Below are 21,379 nucleotides of genomic sequence, written 5' to 3'. Positions count from 1 at the left end.
TTCTTTTTGGAGTACAGGCTTTGCTCGAACTGAGTTTAAAGCAAAAAAAGTAGCAAGGTGACATGTATTTTATATAGTCATTTTGAGATGACTGGCTTGCTTTAAAGACTGTCTGATCTCTATCTATGGAAAGCTTTTTTTAAGGAGAAAACATCTGTGTAAGCAATTGACGTAGATGGGCTGCTTGGCAGATAACAAGCACTTGAAAGAGGTAAAGTGAAGACTTCACTGAGGAGGATTTCTAGAGAAACCTGCTAGAGAACATGACCTCCAAGATAGCTGTAGGAAATGCAGGAGTTACAGCTCTTTGGACAACTGGTGAAGGAGCCACCAGTGAGTGAAAACGTCCTTCTAGCTGTGGAAAGGAATCAGTGATGAGTGTTTCCCTTCTGCCAAAAGAACTGGATATGGAGCAGAGGGACTGAAAAGTAACTGGCATACTTAAAGTATGTCCTTCTAGTTAGTCTGAGAATCCCTTCCATATTTCTGTAGACCTTTCTAATGAAGGAACACATGTTGGACCAGCATGACCTAACCAGCAAAATAAAGAAAATATCCAAAATAACATACCATGCACCTAGCGTGTCATGCTCCATGGTGAGGAAAGAATAAACATGAATCTAGTTCTTTTGACTATGTTTTAGATTAAAATGGAGTTTCTCTGAGCTTGAAAGTCTGTGAATATACTGGACAATTTTTATATACAGGAGAGGCTACCTGGTTATCGTTTTGGAGATCCAGATTTCCAGTTATATTAAAAATATAAGCAAATAACTGGCAGCACTAATGTTTCAATATCAATGTAAGCAAGTGGCTGAGGATATGTGTTTTTGTACTTGCAGGATATGGAAGTAATTTAAGTACTTATTGTAGTAGCTGAAATTAATACAGAATGTTACTAAATGTATGTATTAAATATTCATAGTATTTGTTAAAGTCTACAGTTGAAGAATGATTGCAAATAGGTTTCTACAAAGGAAAAAAGCACTCATTCTTCTGAATTGTCACTGATACGAATGTTGCATGTTTAAATGGCTAGCTATATTTGCCTACCTGTAGCAGTTAGAGGTGTGTAGAAAATCTATTCTGAGGAATGTTACATAATAGAGTGGTTTAAATAAGTATTTAGGATATGAAATCTGCCTATAAGGCAGACTTTTGCTTATGAAGTCTTTCTCCAAACATTTTACATTTAGTTATAATCAAGTTCTGTGCACTTAAAATTTCTTTTTAGTATTTTTTTTAATTTGAGTTCAGGATAGTTAATTTTCACTTGAAGTGAGGATTTTTGTGTGCAGATACATGTAACACAAGATGCTTTGAGATGCTTTGTGCTTTTCCTTCTACCACTAGATGGTAGTGTGTGTTGTTTAAAATGCACACTAGGTAAACAGTGTCATAAGCGATTTATTCACCTATTTTCACCTTTGAATCTGACACTTACCAACACACAATTACCAACTGGGGGGTGGTCATGCCATTATCCCAGTAGCAGGCAGATGAATGGTTTTCAATGGCAACCATAACAGTAAGATGGCAGACTGAAATTAGTGGAATTTGATGTTGGCGGACTTTGTTTCTTGTTTGCATGTTTTTAAATATACTTATTTAAATAGTAGATTTCCATTCAGATTTGTCAGGTGACATTTTTGTAGAGGGCTAGAACTTCTGATGTGGAGAATACAGGTAGCCTCTCTTTAAAGAGGTAAGTGTCACCACTCATGTCAGGAAGCAAATTTGAGGTTAAAGAATGAGCTTAAAAATGCACTAGGCTGTCTATAGGTTGGAATAATTTAGCATTAAAAAGTTTCAGCTAATTCATGTGTGGTGGTGAGTTTTGTGGGTTTTTTTGTTGTTGTTGTTTTTTTTAAGCTACAGTTTGAACTGTTGTGAAAACTGGCATGAGAATGCATGCAGACTTAGGGCAATTACAGCAATCAGTCACGAAAATACCCTGGATCTAAGAAAAGAGCTTATCTCCCTGCGAAAGGCTTATGTGGTTCAAAACAGATATATTACAGCCTGAAAAAAATTCTAACAGAAGAGGAGGGAGAAGGCAAATGATTATCTCATCACTTAGCATTTTTCTCCTTCTTACTGTATCCTCAAAGATCCCATTAAAATTGGCTGAGACCAGTAATCCATCAATTTAAAGTCTTTGATCTGTTGGAAAAAAGGTCAGCGGTGTTAACTCTAAGATGTGGTAACAGCGGTATCTCAAGCAGTGGGGCTGTTGTCTCTCCAGCAAACTTTGCACAATACAGACCGTTAAGTGGGACAGCATTTCCAACTTTAAAAATAGTTTTTCAGGCATTCTTTACATCACCAGAAATGTCTTGTTCTATGCTATATTTTGAAAGAGAAGATTTGTAAGAATATCTCAGTTTGAACATCACTGAAAATATTTGTCATACCGCATTCTAAATAACTTAACATTGCTGAACAAGTGATCCATTATAGCCTGAATGAATATATCCACAGTCTGGTTACAAAATCCAATGCTGTATTTAGCCCAGTGTGTTTTTTTTGTTGTTGTTTTGTTTTTTTTTTTTCCCAAGTGCACACTAACATTTGTTGTCTAAACAAATGGAGGTAAAAATTCATGACCTAGAATATTAGACATTTGGAACTGAAATAATTTTTTTTAGTCTGGCTGGATGATTCCTGATGATAAGATCGCTATGTGTAGTGAAGTGTTGCTTTCTAAATAAGTCCTGGGACTCTATGCTATGGGATGAATGCCAGTTGTCTCCTCACTCACGTCTATGAGAAGTTTCTTGTAACCTGGAAATGAGAATAGGATTTGTCCCTCAGCTTGCTAAGAGTGACTATCCCATAGTGAGAAGGACCTCTAATGTTATGCCATTGGCTATATTTAGTACCTTACAGGTATTCGAGTACACTCAGTTAGTAGCCATGCTTTTGGTCCTCAACAGGTCTCTGAGATAAGAAAACAGTTTTTTGATGGATAGTGCTTTCCACTTTTCAGTCCTCATTCTTTCTTGTGCAGCCTTGTGGAGGTAGAATATTAGGTTAGTATTTTGCCAGCTATTATCCAGCACCTTCTCACTCCTTACCACACTTCAGTATTTGGCATTGTCCTTGCACTGGGATAGAATATTTGGGGAAAATGTGAAAATATCATAGTAACTTAAAAAAAAAAAAAAAAAAAAAAGGTGACCTCTGAAGTTCACTTGTGGGTGGTACTTGAGTATGTATCTATGTATACATATATGTAAGAAATGTTTGTCTAGGTCAGTTTTGCTGGGCTAACCAGTTGTTTAGGGGAAAAGCTAAGCACATTAGGTAGACTTTGTTTACCTATGTAGGAATGAGCGATGGGCAGAAATTGAAGCACAGGAAGTTTCACCTCAACGTGAGAGGGAATTTCTTCACTGTGAGAGTGACAGAGCACTGGACCAGGTTGCCCAGAGAGGTTGTGGAGTCTCCTTCTCTGGAGATCTTCAAGGCCTGCCTGGATGCAACCCTGTCTAACATGCTCTAGGTGACCCTGCTGAGCAGGGAGGTTGGAGTAGATGATCTCCAGAGGTCCCTTCCAACCTTATTGATTCTATGACTCTATGAATGTCTGATACAAGCAGCTCCTTAAGCCTAGTTAGGAAAGGTATAGTTCATCTTTTATAGCCTTTTGACACGTAGAAAGTGAGAAGGGTTCTAAGACGGTGACTCCTTCAACTCCAAGGTAAGGAGGAATAGAGACAGACAAGGCTTTACACCATCTTTGTGTGCCTTCTTTCACAAATATATACAATCAAAGCATATTTGATTTGGCCCGGTAGTAAGATACCTCTGAAGAAAGTAAAAGAAATGATGAAGATCAGTTGCATCATTCCTCAGGAAAGGACAGTACAGCTGTCCAAACAATGTTATCACAATTTTTTTTTCTTCTTTCTTTCTTCTTTCAGAAGGCTTCCTTTCAGAAGTGCTGTGCATTGTGAACCGATTGCAGAACAGCATGGTAGGTTGGCTTGTCCTTGATGCAGATAACAGAGATATGATGTATGTGATTGCAACTTGAGACCGACTTGTTTGGGGAAGGGTTTTTTTAATCCATCTGTTTAGTACATAACATTCTCTGTCATCTGAAATCAAGATGCTTTGTTCTGTGCTGTGGTGCAAAACGCGACGGCGCGACTGCCTGTGCCACTGAGGCAGGGCTCTGGAGCTCAGCTTGGCCCTAGGTTGCTTGTGGTTACCGGTGACCTAACGAAACACACAGATGCCCGCGTTCACCACAGCTGTGCCCAGCCAGGTACGTGCTGCCCTGCCGTGCGGAAGCGCAGCTCGCCTCAGCTGGGCGGCCAGGGAGGGGACACCCTGCCTTGACAGCCGCCCCTCGCACCCCCTGCCCTGACCGATCGCCCGCCCTCGGCTCGCGCTTGCCGCGTGCGCGCAGCTGACACGCGTGGCAGCGGCCCGCAACGCGGCGCATCCTGCGGCTCCCTCGCACCCCACAGCAGGGCGGGCAAGGCGCTCCCAGTGCCCTCACTCAAGATGGCGGAAGCGACGCCTGGTTCGGGCCCGCCACCTGTTGCCGTGGCGGCGGCAGCCTCCTATTGGCTCCCCGGGCGCCGTGAGCCTTGCGCGCGCGAGGCTGGGGCGGGGGGCGCAGGAAAGAGACAGTTAAAACGGCGTGGGGCTTAAGGGGGGGGGGGGGCGGGGGGGCTGGTAAGTTCCGTGTGCGCGCGCCAAGGGGGGGGGGGGGGTGTTCAACCGCCGCCGGCGCGGGGCGCTCAACGGCGCCTCAACGGCCGCCGCGCGCCTCGGCCGGGCCCCGCCCCGCGGGGGCTCAGCTCGTCCCCGGCCATGGAGAGCGGCGGCGGGAGGGGCCCGGCGGGGCAGGAGGAGCCGCCGCCACCGCTTGGGGAAGGAGGAGAGGAAGAAGAGGACGGGGAGGAGGCGGAGGAGGCGCCGCCGCCGCCCGAGGCCGAGTCGGACTGGAGCTTCGTTGACCGCGAGATGGAGGAGGTGGCGCTGCAGGACCTGCCCACCGCCACCATCGCCTGCAACCTGGACCCGCGCGTCTTCCAGGAGGGCCCGTGCCGGGTGAGAGCGGCGAGCGGGGCGGGTAGGGGCCGCTGCACGCGCGGGGACCCCGCGGCCCGGCTCCCTCTGCCGGCGGGAAGCCGCCGGCGCTGCTTCCCAGGGCTCGGCTCCGCCCGGCCGCCTCCCAGCCGCCAGGGCCGCTTCCCCCTGCCCTGGCGGTGGGAGGGGGCGTGCGGCACGCCACGCCACGCCCCCGCCTGGGGCTCGGCGGGCGCCTCGGCCTGCCCCACCGCCCCCCTCACTCAGGAGGCAGGTGGCGAGGAGGCTGAGGGGAGGGCAGAGGCTCTGCTTCCCCGGTTGCTTCCCTGACATGAAGCGAGCTTGAAGGGGACGGTGGATTTATTCCAGCTGGCTGGCCCAGCCGTAGGCGGGCAGTGTAAAGTCCTTCTACAGCTGCCTGTCGTCTGGTTTGATCCCAGGGTCTCGGTCTGAGGATAACCTGCAGGTTAGGGAAATAAGTCCATAGAGGAGAAGGGAGGAAACCTACCTCTGATGTTCCTAACTTCTCTTTAGGACATTGTGGTTACAGCTTTGTGAGGAACAGGAAAGCTTGTTGATACACCTGAAGGCATTTGGTGAGATGCTAGGCAGAAGGCAGCGTTTGGAGACCTGGTAGGCAGGGAGCTGAGTGGATGTAGAACCTTTCTGTGTGCCGGCAAATGAGGTATCATTGGCATGAGCACCCACAGTTTGTTTGAATACCCCAGTCACTGCCTTACTGGCAGGAGCAGTAACTCCCAATTCCTTGTTGATACAAATATGAGCATGAGGAGGTATTTACATTCCAATTTAAGTTATCTGAGTATCATATAGATCTGTAATGATTCTCTGAGTGGAAGAGCACTTGGTTTGGAGTACTGTTCCAGAACAGAGAAAGGTGACAGCAGCTGTCAGAGGAATCAAGCAGTTCTACTATAAATTCTCTGAAGTAAGTTTCAGCTGTAGATGCAAAAAAAAAAAAAAAAAAAAAAAATTCTTTCAGAATTACTCCTCTTAACGTTTTGATGGCTGTCTTGAAAAATTAAGCTTGATTTGAATTCATCCTGCTTCACTCTCCATTTACTTTTCTCACTCCTGTCCAAAACAAATGAATGAATGGAACTTCACTAGGTTTTATAGTTGATTTTGCTGTCAGATTCTTATTTTCCTAATGAGTTTGATACTCAAGGGGATGTTCTGTTTCTAAAAAGACTGCAGTTAATGAAATGGACTTGAAAAAAAGAGGTAATTATTATACTGGTTTAAAATCCTATTAAAATAACTGACTGTCTCCTTGTGAAAAACAATCTAGAATTGTTACAGTAGTAGTCCAACAGCTTGACTCTGCTAACAGTTATGGTGCATTAAAATGTGCTGGACATTTGAATACAGTGTAGCTCCATCTCATATTACTTTCTAAGGTTATATATGAGGATTTGCTTTATTTACTTTAAGATCATTCCAAATGTTCTCAGGGTTCTCCCCCCGCCCCCCTCCCCAAGAAAAATGTCTATAACTGGTTCAATATAAATTCATCAATAGCATGTAGAAATAGTATTTTCTCAAGTGGATTCTACAAGCTTGAAATACGTATTCTGAAACTGCAGTTAGATGGATGACAAAATAGAGGCATTACGTATATTTCTTTTAAACTGCAATTAAAAACAAGTTTTAACTGCTTATTTTTCTTACCAAGAGTGGCAACAGGAAGGAATACAGATTTTTGCATTTAAAATGGCATTTTATAAATGTTCTGGGTATACATGGACTTTAATAAGATGTTATTTTCATCTTTAATGAGATGAAATAACAGTTATGTCTTGGCTATTATCAGTCTTCACCATTGACATGAGTCATGTCTCTATAGAAAAACACACTATGTATTCAATGAAAGGAAATAAGAAATTCTACTTAAACAGAAAAGGCACAAAGGTTCAATAAAGCAATAGCTTTCATAGAGTAGGAGGTGGAGGATATTTATTTTTGCTTCCAGATGGAAATCAAAGTTATGTGGAACAGAAATTTCAAACTCTGGAACACAAACTACCCAATGAAGTCACGAAGGTGACTTCATTGCATGAAGATACTTACCTGAGTTCTTGTGTGTGGAGTTAATTACCACTGTTCAACTGGGGAAGGTGGGATGAGGCACTAAGGCTGGGTCTCGGTCTGTTTACATGTGTGAAATGTGGGTTCGAGTAATGTTGTTGGACTGTATGAAAATAATTAATTTTATTAAAAAGAGGAAGAGATTATAGCAGCTTCCATGCATGCATCTTGTCTTACGTTAGCAGTCACTGATTCGGGTATCCAGGAAAATTCAGGTGTTTTGATCTAGAGCGACAACTTACTATCTTGGACTCATTTCCACATGCTAATAAATTTTTAGAACCATACTTGGAATTTTCTTAAAATTAATTCTTTAATGCTTTCTTATTCTACTGGAGAGCAGATACAGAAAAAATCAAGGTTGCTTTTGTCAGTGTAGCAAACACTTACATGTAGCTCTATTTTTGTGATGATGCGAAAACAGTAAAGGCATCATGAAATACAACATCACTAGATTTAGAAAGTGTGTATAAATATTCTGTGTGTTTTGGTCTGTGCAATATATTTCCTTGTATTTTAGGAATTTCCTACTTTTGCCACTGTGTTTAACACTCTTAAATTGTTTTGTCTCCATAGTTGTGTTTTTTCTCTTTAGTAGGCCCCTTAATAATCCTGGATTACCCTATTTGAGGACAGTTGATCCAATCAAAGGTGAGATAGAAGGACAGCTAAGAGAAGACTGAGGACTATATCCATTCCCCCCTCCCCCCCCTTCTCAGAGAACAATTTGCGTATGTGTGAAACTCCCTCTGTGCCTAGAGTTAGGTAGGTATCTGGCTGCAGCACTTCTTTAGATTACTGTTATCACCGATTTGCATGGGCAGAGATGTTTCATAAAGCAGCTAGTGTAAGTTCTGAGTGGGCAGGTTGTCTTTACAGAATGTGAGAACATTGTGAGTTACTGTTCTGCTAGATTTTCAGCTCCTGATTCTCCTAAATTTCATTTGTCGTCAATTAGAACAGTCATTTGACCTAGAAGTAGCAGGCAGTACTGCAGTTGGTATTTCGAGAGGATAGGTGGCTGGTCCCTGAACAGATGGATATTTAACGTCAAAGTTTATTCTTGTAGGATAGACACCTATATATGTTGGAATTAGTTCAAGGGGCTTAACAAAATAGAAAATGATTTCAAAGACACTGTTTATTCACTAAGCATTGTTGTAGCCTTTTTTTTTTTTTTTTTAAGAAAAAGAAAATTAAATGTGGTATAGAAATGGCTAAAGCAGGCTCAAGTCTAACATCTTGACTTCCACCATCTGAAGCCTCTGGCTGCAGTATTCTTTGAGTTATGGTCCCTGCCATTCTAAGGGTGCTTTCTGTTCTGTTTGCATTGGTCATTGCTCTTTGTTTTATTCCTTCTCTCTGAGTAGATTTGCCCAGAGGCCATTTAATGTTATGTCTTGCGGAAGCAGCTGTGAATGCATGTCTTCTATTCATCAGAAAGTTACTGGGGAAAATCTCGGAGATAAATATGGAAGTATTTATTATTTGTGATCTTAACTTTAAGCTCCAGGACATTCTTATCTGATCCAAAATCCCAGTGAAGTCAATGGGAATACGTGTTGAGGTTAGGCCACTAAGATAGAACATCTCAAGAAATTTTACTGAATTTAGCTGCTACCTTTCCTTAAAGATGTACACTTGTCCTTTTATCATCATTACCTATCCTTACTATGAGAAATTTTATCTGCAGAAGAGACGAATGCTTCACAACTGCAGGCTTGGTTATGCCAGTGTCATGTGTCCTGCTGACCTTTTTAATAGTGGGTCTGTTTTGAATAGAGAACTGCAGGCTAGAGTCTGCTGTCTCTCATCAGATTTTCATATGAAAGAATAGATAAAAAATAAAAAGTAATTTCTGCTGAACATTGTTGATGATACAAACCAAGCTGGCTTCTGTGGCATCAAGTTTAAGTTGAGAAGAATAATTTTCTTTTTCCGGTAGGTTCTTTTGAAATTTACATTCTATCTTCAGAATACCTCTTTGAGAAAGTGATTGATCTTTTGTTTCTGTCTTACTGGATTTCCCCTGTTGTTCTGACAGAGAAAGTATTGAAATAAGCACTAAACCAATGAGATCCTTTTTGTGATACTAGTGATAGTACAAAAGCAAATTTATATTAAAAAATCTCAGAATGAAAAAAATGGTTGCAATATTCTTCCTCTTTCATTTTTAATTGAGATATATTGATGTTGCAGTTGAGAAATCTGAAGTCTTTGACTAGGTTTGCAATAAATTTCTTGAAAATAGACCATCCTCTTGAGTAAAATAATAGATCTGGTAAGTGAGAGTTTCTCCTCTCCTTAATTCTCCTAAGAGTCTCTTCTTCGACTTAAATACCTCTTTTCAATGTCAATTTTAAAATCTTCCTGAGACAGTTAGACATTTATTTATTTTCCTAAAACACAGTTGGAGGAATTCCTATAGATTCTGTATCCTCTTACCTTTCCTTTCACAATAGTATGAGAAAAGGTATCTCAAATCTAACAAAAGCTTATCTAGTCCTTAAAGCTGGCTAATTGCCTTGGAAAAAATGCTGTTCTGATTTCCTGATATGTCATCTTCCTCTTCCCCCTTTTTTGGTCATTGTACGGTTGACATTATGTACAGGAAATCATAATGCTTACTTAGGAAAGCAGTATTTCTTCATACAGCATGCAGATAAGTTTGATCTGTTGTAACTGTATTCCTACATACTCATTAAAAAATAAAAGTCAGTACCTAATTACCAGAGGCAGCAGTCATATTTTTATACACCTCTGTCCTCCTCAACTGGTATACTATTTTTAATAACTTTTTTATGTCAGTAGAGGACACTTTTTTTTTTAATAGAACTTCTACTGTCAAATGGCAGGTACAGTAGATAATGGCCTTGGTTGTATCTTGTAATCCAGGAGGGAAGTGGCATACTTCAGTAATGATTTTAAAGTTCTGAGTACAGCCACAGGGGGGCTAAACAACTTCACTTATGTCCTTATAGTCTCTTGCTAAGTAGGTTACCTAGGTCTGTTTTAACTGTAAGGTTTCCACGTCAACTTAATTGTAGACAAATACCACTTATTTCATTTGCTGAGAGCAGGAAAGGAACATAAACTGTGTCTAGGAAGAATTCCACTGTGGGTGACTGAGGAAAGCATTTTTTTAGATAAATATATCTAAGACATTGAAAGATTTATTTATTTATTTATTTATGATACAGCTGTTTTCCTTAGAAGACTTTGAGATCCTTAAATTACTTTAAAATGCCTATAATTGCCTTAATCTGCTAAAACCTATTGCAAGTTACTGCATATATAGCATAAGGTTTCTCTTGGTTAAACAAAACTTACGTTTGTAGATAACAGCTTGTTGTCCGAAGTTATATCACAGTGTTAATTTTCCTCCAGATCTTGCTAGGAAATACTTCACTGAAAGCCAGATTTTTAAAGAAATTTAGCTTGATTGTTTTAAAGTGTCTTACAAGTAAGAGTGAAGCAGACTGCTAGATATTCTTATGTCCTCGCATAACCTCCTCTGGCATGCACAAGTAGAACTGCCTTTGAAAGTGTCTGTGATAAAAATCGTGAAGGATCATGTTTGTGTTTGAATATTAGGCCTGAAAGAGGTCAGAAATCTCTGCAGTAGTGCTAGCAAGAGCTTTTAATGGCAGATATATTGCATCTTGTTAATGATTATCATAGCTTTAAAAGTCTACCGTTCCTTTACCTTTAGATAGTTTTAATATGGAAAAACTTGTTTGTGAATTGATCTGAAAATAGTCATTGTTAAATGACCCATGCTTTCGGAAATTTTTAATTGACTTGCAGCCTACTGAAATAATCATGAGATGTGCAACGTATTTTGTATTCCATTATATTCAGAGAATTACTTCTACTTTACAGGAAGCTTGTTGTATTTCTCATGATTATTTGCAAAACTTTCTTTACAGAATAGTACTTGAGTTTTCTGGTAATCTCTTCCTGTCTCAGTCGCATGCCTCATTAATCCTTTTAATCACACGTTTGGTAATCCTCTTATGTCACATGTTTAAAAAACATTTTAGAAGTAAACTTCAGGAAGGTGAATGTGTGTACATATTTGTATTTGTTTGACTAAAACAGTTTTCAGTGAAATATTCCCTTAATGGGAATTTAAAAATTCCTTAATGGAATGTTTACTTTTCTGCATAGATTCTGAGTTTGTTCTTTTTCCCCTAGTGTTTTTCTTTAAGCTATGTTTTCTTATAATTCTTTCTATGCTACTGCTTTCCAAAAAGGCCAAGGATTTAGATTGTTGTTCAAAACCAGATCTCAATGACCTGTTTAAAACATTAAATCATAAAATTATTGGAAAAAGCCTTGCACTATGAAAATTCTGCCATAAAATGAAAGTTTCTTAAGTATTAAGCTCCTGCACTTTCAGTTGATGATCTAGGTGTATTCTGTAGCTATTTAAAGCTTAAGGCAGACTTTTAGGTGACTTGAAATCTGGAAACCATACTAATACAGTGCTATGGATGATACAATGATCTTTGATATTACAGTAGAGCACAATACCAAGCTAATGCAGTTTTATGGCTCCTGGAGTGCTTCAGTCTGCAAAGTACACAAGCAAAACTTGTTCATATCTCTGAATGTGACAGCAGACATGAACTGTTGACAGTCACCAGGAGGCAACCTCCTCAGCTTCTTTGGAGACCTTGGAAAAACTAGCCTGTTACCTTTTTAGCAAAAAAAAGGGGGGGGAGCATGTTTTATGAACAATGCAAAGAGTGCTAATGTTTTTATGCAGACTGTATATACAGTATAAAACTTCAGCAATAATTCTAAAGATATGAAAGGAGTGAAGTGAGAGTATTTCTCACTTTGAAGTCAAGATCTATGCATTATGTATATAGTCTTACATAATTAGGAATTGTGATACCTGTAGTTTGTTTGGTGACAATACTGTCTTTTCTGTGTGTGTGTGTGTGTCTTCATTCTCCCTATACTCCTATGCCTTAATAAGAAAATGGAGTTATAATATTAGTGTTGTTATACACTTTTGGCAAGTATTAAAACTGAATACAATCTTAGTGTGTCTGCTTAGTTTAAGGATAGCACCCTCAAGTCTTTTCACAAGAGTAATGGTTTCTGGCCTGTGAGCTCAGAGTAGATTTACTAGTTGGTTGTGCCAGTTTCCACGTGGGACACTGTTTTGGTCCCTATCACAAAGATATAATTTGAATAAGTGACTTTTTGAGCTGGATATTTCACTTCTGAAGTAGAGAGGTCTGAAGAGGCTGTGCAGTGTAAAGATGTTCAATCAAGCATTGCATGGCCATGTTTTTCATGTATTTTGGGGAGCCTAAAATACTGATTTGGATGACTTCTTTTAACTGTTATCTCCATGTTAGTTATCCTTTTGGTTAAAAAAAAAAAAAAAAAAAAAAAAAAAAAGTAATACCATGAAATACTAGTAAAAAGCCTGATTCCATGAAGGGATGGAGACCTTTCTGTAGCTCTTTGCTGTGCTCAAGTCATTTCAGAGTGCTTTTATTACGAGTGTGTGAACAGTAGTTGATGTGTTGGTAAAACAAGCAAGCTATTCATAGAGATCCCTTGTGTTTGCAACTTTGAACAAGACAGAGATAATCAGGGGAGGTATTTGGGAACAGGTTCAGATTTCTATCATGCTTAGACCCTCTCTCTGTCTCCTACTATGTCAGGTGATAAGAGTGAAATTCTTATTTCTGTGTCCAAAATCCTGGTGCTGGTTAAATCCTTAAAGTACACCGATAATTTTATCCCTCAAGAATGAAAAATGTAAATGTCTTCATACTTAGAAATAAAAATATGTTATGTTTATGTAATATACTAAGAAAAGTCATACATGGGGTGAAAATAAGAGTTAACAACATTCAGGTCTGGTGTGGTTGGTTATAAATGGAAACAATTTCAGTAATGCTGCACAAGATAGTTGTTAGGTGTCTTAAGAATGCTTTCTCCAAAATAAAAATACGTATTGTAAAATGATCATTAATAACCTAGATGTAGGTATTAACAGAAAATATTCCCGTATGAGCTTATATTCTAATCATTAGCCTCAAGTAATTAGAAAAGACCATACGTAAGATCTATGCTAACAGAAGATTTAGAGCTTTAATCTTCCTAGAGAATCAAGTGGAAACTTGGAAGAACTTTGATTTAAATCACTATTTTCTGGTCACATTAACAAGTCCAGGATACATTAAAATACTATGGAGTGTCCAATTCTGAACCCCCCAGTATTGAAGTGAGACCAGCAAAGGGCCACCAAGATGATGAAGAGACCGGAGCATCTCTCTCATGAGGAGAGGTTGAGAGAGCAGTGACTGTTCAGCCTGGAGAAGATAAAACTGAAGGGGGAACTTATCAATACATATAAACATCTGAAGGAAGGGGGCAAAGAGGATGGGGCCAGGCTCTTCTCAGTAGTGCTCTGTGACACAGCGAGAGGCAATGGGCATGAGCTGAAACACAGGAAGTTCTGTCTAAGAAAACCCTTTCTCACCGTGAGGGTGGTTGAGCAGGTTGCCTGGAGAGGTTGTGGAGTCTCCATTCTAGGAGATATTCAAAAGCCATCTGGACACAGTCCTGGGCAACACGTTCTAGGAGACCCAGCTTGAGCTGGGCAGGATTGAACTAGATGATCTCCAGAGGTGCCTCCCAACCTCAACCGTTTAGTGATTCTGTGAATACCTTTCCTTATGTCTTTTGGTATCTTTTTTTTGTTGTTGTTGTTTTGTAGGAGCAAATTAGACTGTTTCCTAGGTATACAGACATACATATGTCGATGTAAAAAGAAAGTATGACAGTAAGCACAGAGGGTTAGATGTGATACTAACCTGAAGCTCATCCAAAACACCTCTCAATTAGACATCTTAATATGTGATAGTATAAGCACAAATAATTTTGTTCATCAGTAGTGACTAAACTTCCCTATATAGAATAGGTTAAAATGATAAAAAGACAATCTTTTCAACAGCAGTTGTACAGAAAGCTGAAGTATACAGTAGAGTTGGTCACTGAAAATGTTTATTCAATTGAGCAAGCTTTAGTAAATATTTCTGTAAATTCATAGTTAAAAATAAATTACATCTATATGTATAAATAATACTAAGCTTCAATAAAGTGCTTTCTAGTGTAGTAAGTGAACTTCAAAAGATCTGAAAATGAGAAAAACATTTTAAAAAATGGGTACACAATTTCAAGTTCTGTATGGTATCTTGAATAGAAATGTGATTATAATTTTAGGGGTTTTATAAGTGCATATAATACATAAAGTGTATTTTTAAATTGATATATTTTGATCCTTGTCAGCAGATGGGGAGATCTTTTTTTTGTTGTTGTTCTATTCTATCAAAGATGTGTCACCTCCTTCAGATGGAATGCTAGGTAATTTTACTCGGGGATTGTTTGTTTTTCCCCTCTTGCTCTAAGGACAGCTTGATCAAAAGCCTTGTTATACATACTTTCAAAATTTTTTTTTTAATAGAGTAAGGGACCCAATTGAGACCCTTGTAAGTAACGTAAGGAGTTTATCTACAATAAAAGCCGTCCAGACACTTCTGGCATGAAATCAGCTAGGAATGGCTTTATAATTAGTTATAGGTTTTTCCATTCAGATAGCCAGAAATACCTCCTCCCTTCCCCTTCCCCAAGGGAAACTATTTTTAAGTCTGAAGGGATTATTAATGCAATACAAATTATTGTAACCTAGTGTTTATGAAGGATTTTCAGACTTCTATTAAAAAAAAAACAAAAAAAAAAACCCTCAGGCTTCATCAAATTCTGAAAAAAAAAAAAAAAAAAGAGTTTGAAGAGTAATGGACTGTGATATTCTTTGAGAGAGGGAGAAGTGTGGGAGTGAGCTACCTTGTGGAATATTTCTACTCTTATATTTCCCATAGAACACATGCTGGAAGAGTATTGGTGAAACTAAATTCTTCAGCTGTCTTCAGCAAACCTGAAATTGAGTATGAAGTCTAAAGTATAAATGATCTATTTCTAAGTAATACATAATTAAATAGTGGATATCATTGTTCTAGAATGTTGTGGAGGCCAGAAGCCTAATATTAAAAAAGAGGTGCGGCTGATTCATGGGTAATAGCTGTCAAGCAGAGTAGTTGGGCTAACTTGATCTTTCTCAAAATCTGTGAAGCGCCATTGCCAGAATATGATGGGAGAAGAGTAGTCTAATTGCCTAGCTTTATATCTTTGTCTCTTCCTCCAAGTATTTGCTAGAGTTCTAGTTACTGCCAGAGATAACTAGAATGGTAGATATGTTACTTTTTCATTAACTGGGTATAGTTGTTATTGATTACTGTTGCTACTCAAAAGCTGAGCTGTCAATAATCATATCATCTGCACTGTATTTTCTTAAAAAAAAAAAAAAAAAAAAAAAGTCCCAAATAGGCCTGATTCATCACTTTGTTATAGAAGACTTTCAGATAGTTCAGACAGGTATATGTGATGCTTGGATAATTGAATAATTTTTACTTTTTTGATTTTTTTTTTTCCCCAATTGTTTGTCCTGTTTGAAGATTTCTTGGAAGGGAAATGCACAGCTGCCTGTTGAGTGAAGAGCGCATTACAGACCTGATGGTTGGGATTTTAGTTAGTAGCATTGTTTCTTTAGTACCAAGTGTATTACAAACCTACAAAAAGAAAAAAAAATCTATGCTGTAAGACAGTATATCTTTTTGAAGAAATGGTGATTTTTAGGAGTGGTAAATGTGACTGAACTGCCTTACTGCAACAGTGAACTAGGAGAGTTTGAAAGTATTGATTATTTTTTCCTGTCTATATTCAGCCTGACCAAAGGTTGTTTCTGACTGCAGAAATTTGAGTCAATTGGCAGAAGATTGAGAAGAAGGTGCTTTTTGGCACTTTTGTCCTGGAGATTACATTGCATTTGCCATAGTAAGAAGCTGCAGAAAGCTTTTTTGAGCTTTTATGGTGGATCCCATGTATGCTTGAATGCTGTAATAGGTTTGTGTCTAGTCTTTTAGCTGCAAATAGCTTGTTACTGTGCAGTACTGGCTTTGATGAAGATTATAGTAAGATAAGTAATGTTTGACAAATGGAGATGTGTTTGTGCATACCATACATACACTTATATATATATATATATGCACTATTTTCCTCTCTCTAATTTTTGTAGGTGAAGAAGCTAGTCAGAATCCACATATTTAAATAAAATAAGTCTTTTATGAGGCTTCTAGTGAAAATATGAGAAAAGGAGGGCAACCTAACACTTTTAAATGCTATATATATTATGGAATGCATTGTGATGTTACTTTTTTATGGAATATTGATAAATTATTCAGTGATGATGGTCTTGCTAGGAAGCCACAATACTAGTATGCCAGTTCCTACAGCAGGCTGGGGTTTCTTTTAGTCCTATTTGTTGGCTAAAACTGGGAAGATGTATGTTGCAGTCTGGTTTGCCCAGCTTGCAGAGGAGGATGGAATAAAATATGGGCAACAGAAGGAAAGATTAGATAAGAATTAGAATGTATATTTCCTACAGATTGTGAAATTACTTAATAACAGATTTCTTTTGTGTGTCACGCAGGCAGATAAACTTGTCAAGTATTGTGCAGAAAGCTTGTGTACATGGCTTGCATAAGCAAGAGGGAGTTAATGGGAACCCGCTAGCAGTATTAGTCCAACTTTTGAAGTATGTGGGTGCCTCTTTGCAGGATAGATTTTTAATCAATTTCCTGTAGTTAGGGTTCTTGGCACTTTGTCCATATCACTTCAGGCTGAGAGCAAAGATCTGTTGGCTAATGGAAACAGTGATTAAGAGCTTGAATTTTCCTGAGGCTCCAGAGTGATAGTGAAACAGCTGCTGTTGCAGGCAATGGAAAGTATGAATAACTCTTGCCTGGAGTTGTATAACCAAAGGAATAATCGGATCAGAGACTAGGTTAAATTATTGTGACTTCTGACTATTAAAAACACTGTTAGTCCATGTGTTCACGCCTCATTACAGCATATAATTTAAAGGCTCTAAAGACCCCCCCTATTAGACATGAATATTGCATCAGGAGTCAGATGTTTTCCTCTTGAGAAAGGAGTGGAGGGGGGAGGAGGTCATTTGCCCAAGAGGTGTGTAGACTTAAACAACTTTATGTAGTTTCTTCTTTGATATACACCAAGTGATCTTTAGAAGAAAATTAGTGATGTACCTCACAACAGATTAAGTGCAGTAATTCTTCACAGGAGACAATTTCAGGAGAGATTGTTTGTTAATTATCTGCTTGAGATGTGCCTATGTCTCTTGTTTCTTTCTTGGTAAGTTGCCAAACTAAAACTCCGTTCTTATCAATGAGTGCAGTGATGATTTTGCCTGCTTAAAAAAAACAAAACCTCAAAATTTCTAAAGATAGAGGAGAAAGCAGAAAATGGAATGAAAAGTTGAATTGTATTTTGTTTTCAGCAATGGTAATTGAAGTATAAGTTTATAAGCAAAAACTATTGCCCTAAATATTGAGGAAGTTATAATGGTTTCAGGAGTTATTTTGTAATTGTGAAGAGTTTGGTTTTTTGTTTCTTTTTCTCTCTAATCATAGCAGGTGACTTCTTCCCAAATAAGCAAAGAAAGAAATTAAATGTATGCTTAAAGTTACGCTGTTAAGTACAGCAAAAACTTTAAAAGTCGGACTCTTCCCCTCCTCCCCCCCCCCCCCCCCTTAATGGTGGCATTTCAACAGCAGAATTACCCTTAGGCATCTCTGCTTAGGTCAGAGGGTCATATGTCTATTTTCCTGTTTGAGGGTTGTTTTTTTGTTTGTTTGCTTTTTGTTTTTTAATGCCAAAAAATTTCCACTAACAGTTGAAGAAATTCAGCCCTTGTGATGCTGTCAGGTGACTGCTGAAGCAAAAAGGTTAGTTACACTGAAAGCTTCACAAACTTTGCAGACATTTGGGCTATTTGGCTGTCAAAATGCTTTAATTGAAATTATTTTACTATGTTCCCAAATAAAGGATATATAACTGGTTATCTAGCATGTCACTACTTTAACATGCCTGAAAAAGTTACAGTCTGGACACTAACCACACCAAAAAATGCATGTGATTTAGGATAAAATCCAGCCTCTTCTCTGGCCCATTTTATTAACATGTTTTTAAAATACATTTGACATTTCCAGGAACGCTTATTATGTCCTTAGAAATACAGTAACTAACTGTAATTATCTTGATTTTTTTTTTTTTTTTTTGCTACCCGCCCAAAACGTTCTTTAAAAATATTTTGATACCATCTTGCCATTCTTCCTTAACTTCAGTGGAAAATTTCATTCTCTAAAGTTCACAAAGATACAAATATACTTCTTAACATCTGCTGTGGTTTTCTAAAACTCCAAGGTTAGAGTATAATGTTTCCTTGACTGATTTTTCCTTTAGTTACAGAGAATATAGAGGAAGAGTGATCAGAAAACAAACACTGTAAAGTGCATTACTTGTACTTAGTGTGATAATCTTTCTTTCATTAAGTTAATGAATGCTGCTGTGTTGCTATAAAGAAAGGTCCTTTTTTAAAAAAAATGTATTTTGGAAAAAAAAAGCTTTAATATGGTTCAGTCTTACATCTTCTCCTACTTCCCCTCTCTCAAAAGATGTTTTAAACATAATACGGTTGCATCCCTTTTATGATAGTAAATAGTGAGGTAACTGCAGAGGTATATCCCATTAAATTTCATCAGGGGTACAGCCAAATCTTCCCTCAACATTAGACAGTCTATGTATCTGTCATAGTTGAGAAAAAAAAACATAATTTATAAAAACATTTTTGGCAGAAGTCCTGTTTTACTTTTCAGAAGAGACAGCTGCGAACTGAGAGAAAAACAATTAAAATGCAAATCTGGGCTGAAGCTTTAAAAAAAATAAAGCCAAGGTAATATCTAGATTTAATTTTCACTTGCTAACAGTTTTACTTTTTAAATGATTATCTGGGTAGCTTGGGTCGTATTTGGCACATACAGGCACACTGAATTTTAAATGTAAGGTATGTTAAGTGTATCGGAATGACAGTTGACAACGTGCAGCAGACAGTAGTTGTATAAGCAGAAATGACCCAGGCTCCTGGTTTGCTTTTTAGAAAACAGAGGCAGCAGTGGTGCCGCTCAAAGGGGTGAGAAGGTTATTGCTCTCTTATGATGTCTGCTGAGAGTGGAGAGAGACAGGATGAGCTAGGCCACTGCAGAGGCACCCTGGCATGCAGGCCTTCTCATCTTGGAAGAGGCCTTCCTGCCCTTAACACTAAGGTAGGGACTCGCAGGGCATTTGGAGGCTCTGAAATGGGCAAAGGAGATAATGGGCCACAACTGTTGCTGCTAATGGTGAGTTGTTCCTAATAGCACAGTTCACAGTTTGCATGAAATGACCTTAGAACTGTCATCAGATTTCTGCAAGATTCCTGGCATTAGGATGGATTTGTGTGCAAGCTTGTCTAGTGCTGCTCAGTTAGCATCTCATTCTGGACTGAATGAACTAGCTCTGCCTGAGAGCTTTACCCCTTTCTTTCGTATTTATTCCCTTATCCCCTTTTCAAAAGCCAAACATATTCATACTCTTAAAACTGAGGACAATTCTAAGATCTATGCGTGTTCACTTGGAGCAAAATTGAAATTGCAAACTTCTTAGAAACCTCTGAAAGGCATTGTAATAGTTTCCAGATACCATAAACATTAGCTAATTTAGTTTGTTACCTGCAGAATTACTATTGTAAGCCTCTAACCTCTTACACAAGGCCTTCTTGGAGGTATATTCATGACCTAAGATATACATAATTGCTAGTCCAAGTGGATTAACTGGTTTAAAATTCTGTGCCACTGTTTAACCTGAAAAGCAGTTTTGCATGCAATTCTAGATCCAGATCATATATAGTCCCATGTAGCTGCTCAATTGTATACTGATGAGTCATTTTTTTCCCTTCATAATGTACAAGACTTCAAGTGTTGTTACATGATAAAGGTTGAAAATAAGTATAGTGTTATCTCTGAAAATGTTTGGCACTGACTTTTTATCTAAATAGTGGACTTTTGTCAAATTGAGAACATTTTTGCAGCCACTTTTTGCTAGATTCCTACAGAAGTCAGTGCAGGAAGTAAATGGAAATACTGAGCAATCAAGCCCCATTGTAACTTGCGGTACATGCAGAGGCCATGAAGATGAGTCTTGTATGACATATCTGGAGCCTGAAGTGATGCTGTTTAAGAGAGTCCCTTGTTGGGCTGAAAAGGAGATGATTACACTGCTGTCTTTTGTGGGGTGGTTTCTTTTCCTCAGTTAATCAGTTACTGAAGATATTTGTTATCCATTCTCTTAAATGCTGTGCTGAGTAATGGATCAGAAGGCATGTGATACTTTAAAAAGTCTAGTATCACTCTAAATACATGAATAAAAACCCTAGATCACAGGAAAGCAAGGCTGAGTGATTAGAAATAACTTGTGATTATGTAGTAGTGGTTAGTCATAAAGTTGCTTAACTTCATGAATCTATGCTGTCTTTTCTTCCATGCTTCCCTCTCCTAGTATGTCTGGCAAAACTCTGTGTGAAGCTTTGTGTCTGGGCCCTGCGGTTTAACCATGATTTGTGGCAGTGTCAGTTGGTCCTTCCTCTCAACCTTAAGAATTGCCCAGGTATTTGAATAGCAAATATAAGATTCAAATAGGAGACAAAGGATCCTATGAAAGCCAACTTAAAGAAGAACAAAATAACCGCTGCCAAAGTTGCACTTCCAAACAGCAATGCAGTATAGCCGCCCTCCAGATAAGTTATCAGCAGTTTGCTCTGACTTAGTCCAAAAGTGAGGTTGTAGCAGCGGAGCAGCTTCAGCCCCTAGCAGGGTGCATGTGCCCAGCAGGCACGGGAGCCCTGGCTGCTTTGCACAACCAGCAGCTCCCTGTGGCCTGGGCCAGCGCTCTGGCGGCCCAGACTGCGCATGCGGTCCCCAAAAAATCAGCACAGTGCTGAGTGACAGTGGTGATGTTATTTTGGAAAGTCAGCTGTGTTGCTTACGAATGACTAGCTGTAGCTAATGGGAGGAAGGCAGGGAGGTCAGCTCTGTCACAGACCATGAATGTTTGGGGGAAATACCCTTTGGATCTGTAAAACTATAGTACCACAATGGTGAATGAGTGCTGTAAAAATCTTGACATGGCAACCCATCCAGCTGTCTTTAATTCCTCTTCTTGAAATGAATAATCTTATTTTTGC

At 39.0% G+C, this 21,379-nt stretch overlaps 1 protein-coding gene across 1 annotated transcript in view; it reads left to right on the top strand.

Annotated features, from left to right (window-relative positions):
* The first annotated feature begins 4,779 nt into the window (after nucleotides 1-4,779).
* RCAN1 (regulator of calcineurin 1) overlaps nucleotides 4,780-21,379 on the top strand; it is a 43,839-nt gene continuing 27,239 nt past the window's right edge. The window contains exon 1 of the mRNA XM_062598762.1: nucleotides 4,780-5,067. Within this exon, the coding sequence (XP_062454746.1) occupies nucleotides 4,828-5,067 (240 nt within the window). The 5' untranslated portion in view covers nucleotides 4,780-4,827. The remainder of the gene's footprint in view (nucleotides 5,068-21,379) is intronic.

The sequence above is a fragment of the Rhea pennata genome, chromosome 1 (genome assembly GCF_028389875.1).
Source record: "Rhea pennata isolate bPtePen1 chromosome 1, bPtePen1.pri, whole genome shotgun sequence".
Classification (NCBI taxonomy): Eukaryota; Metazoa; Chordata; class Aves; order Rheiformes; family Rheidae; genus Rhea; species Rhea pennata.
This window is presented reverse-complemented; position numbering and strand designations above follow the sequence as displayed.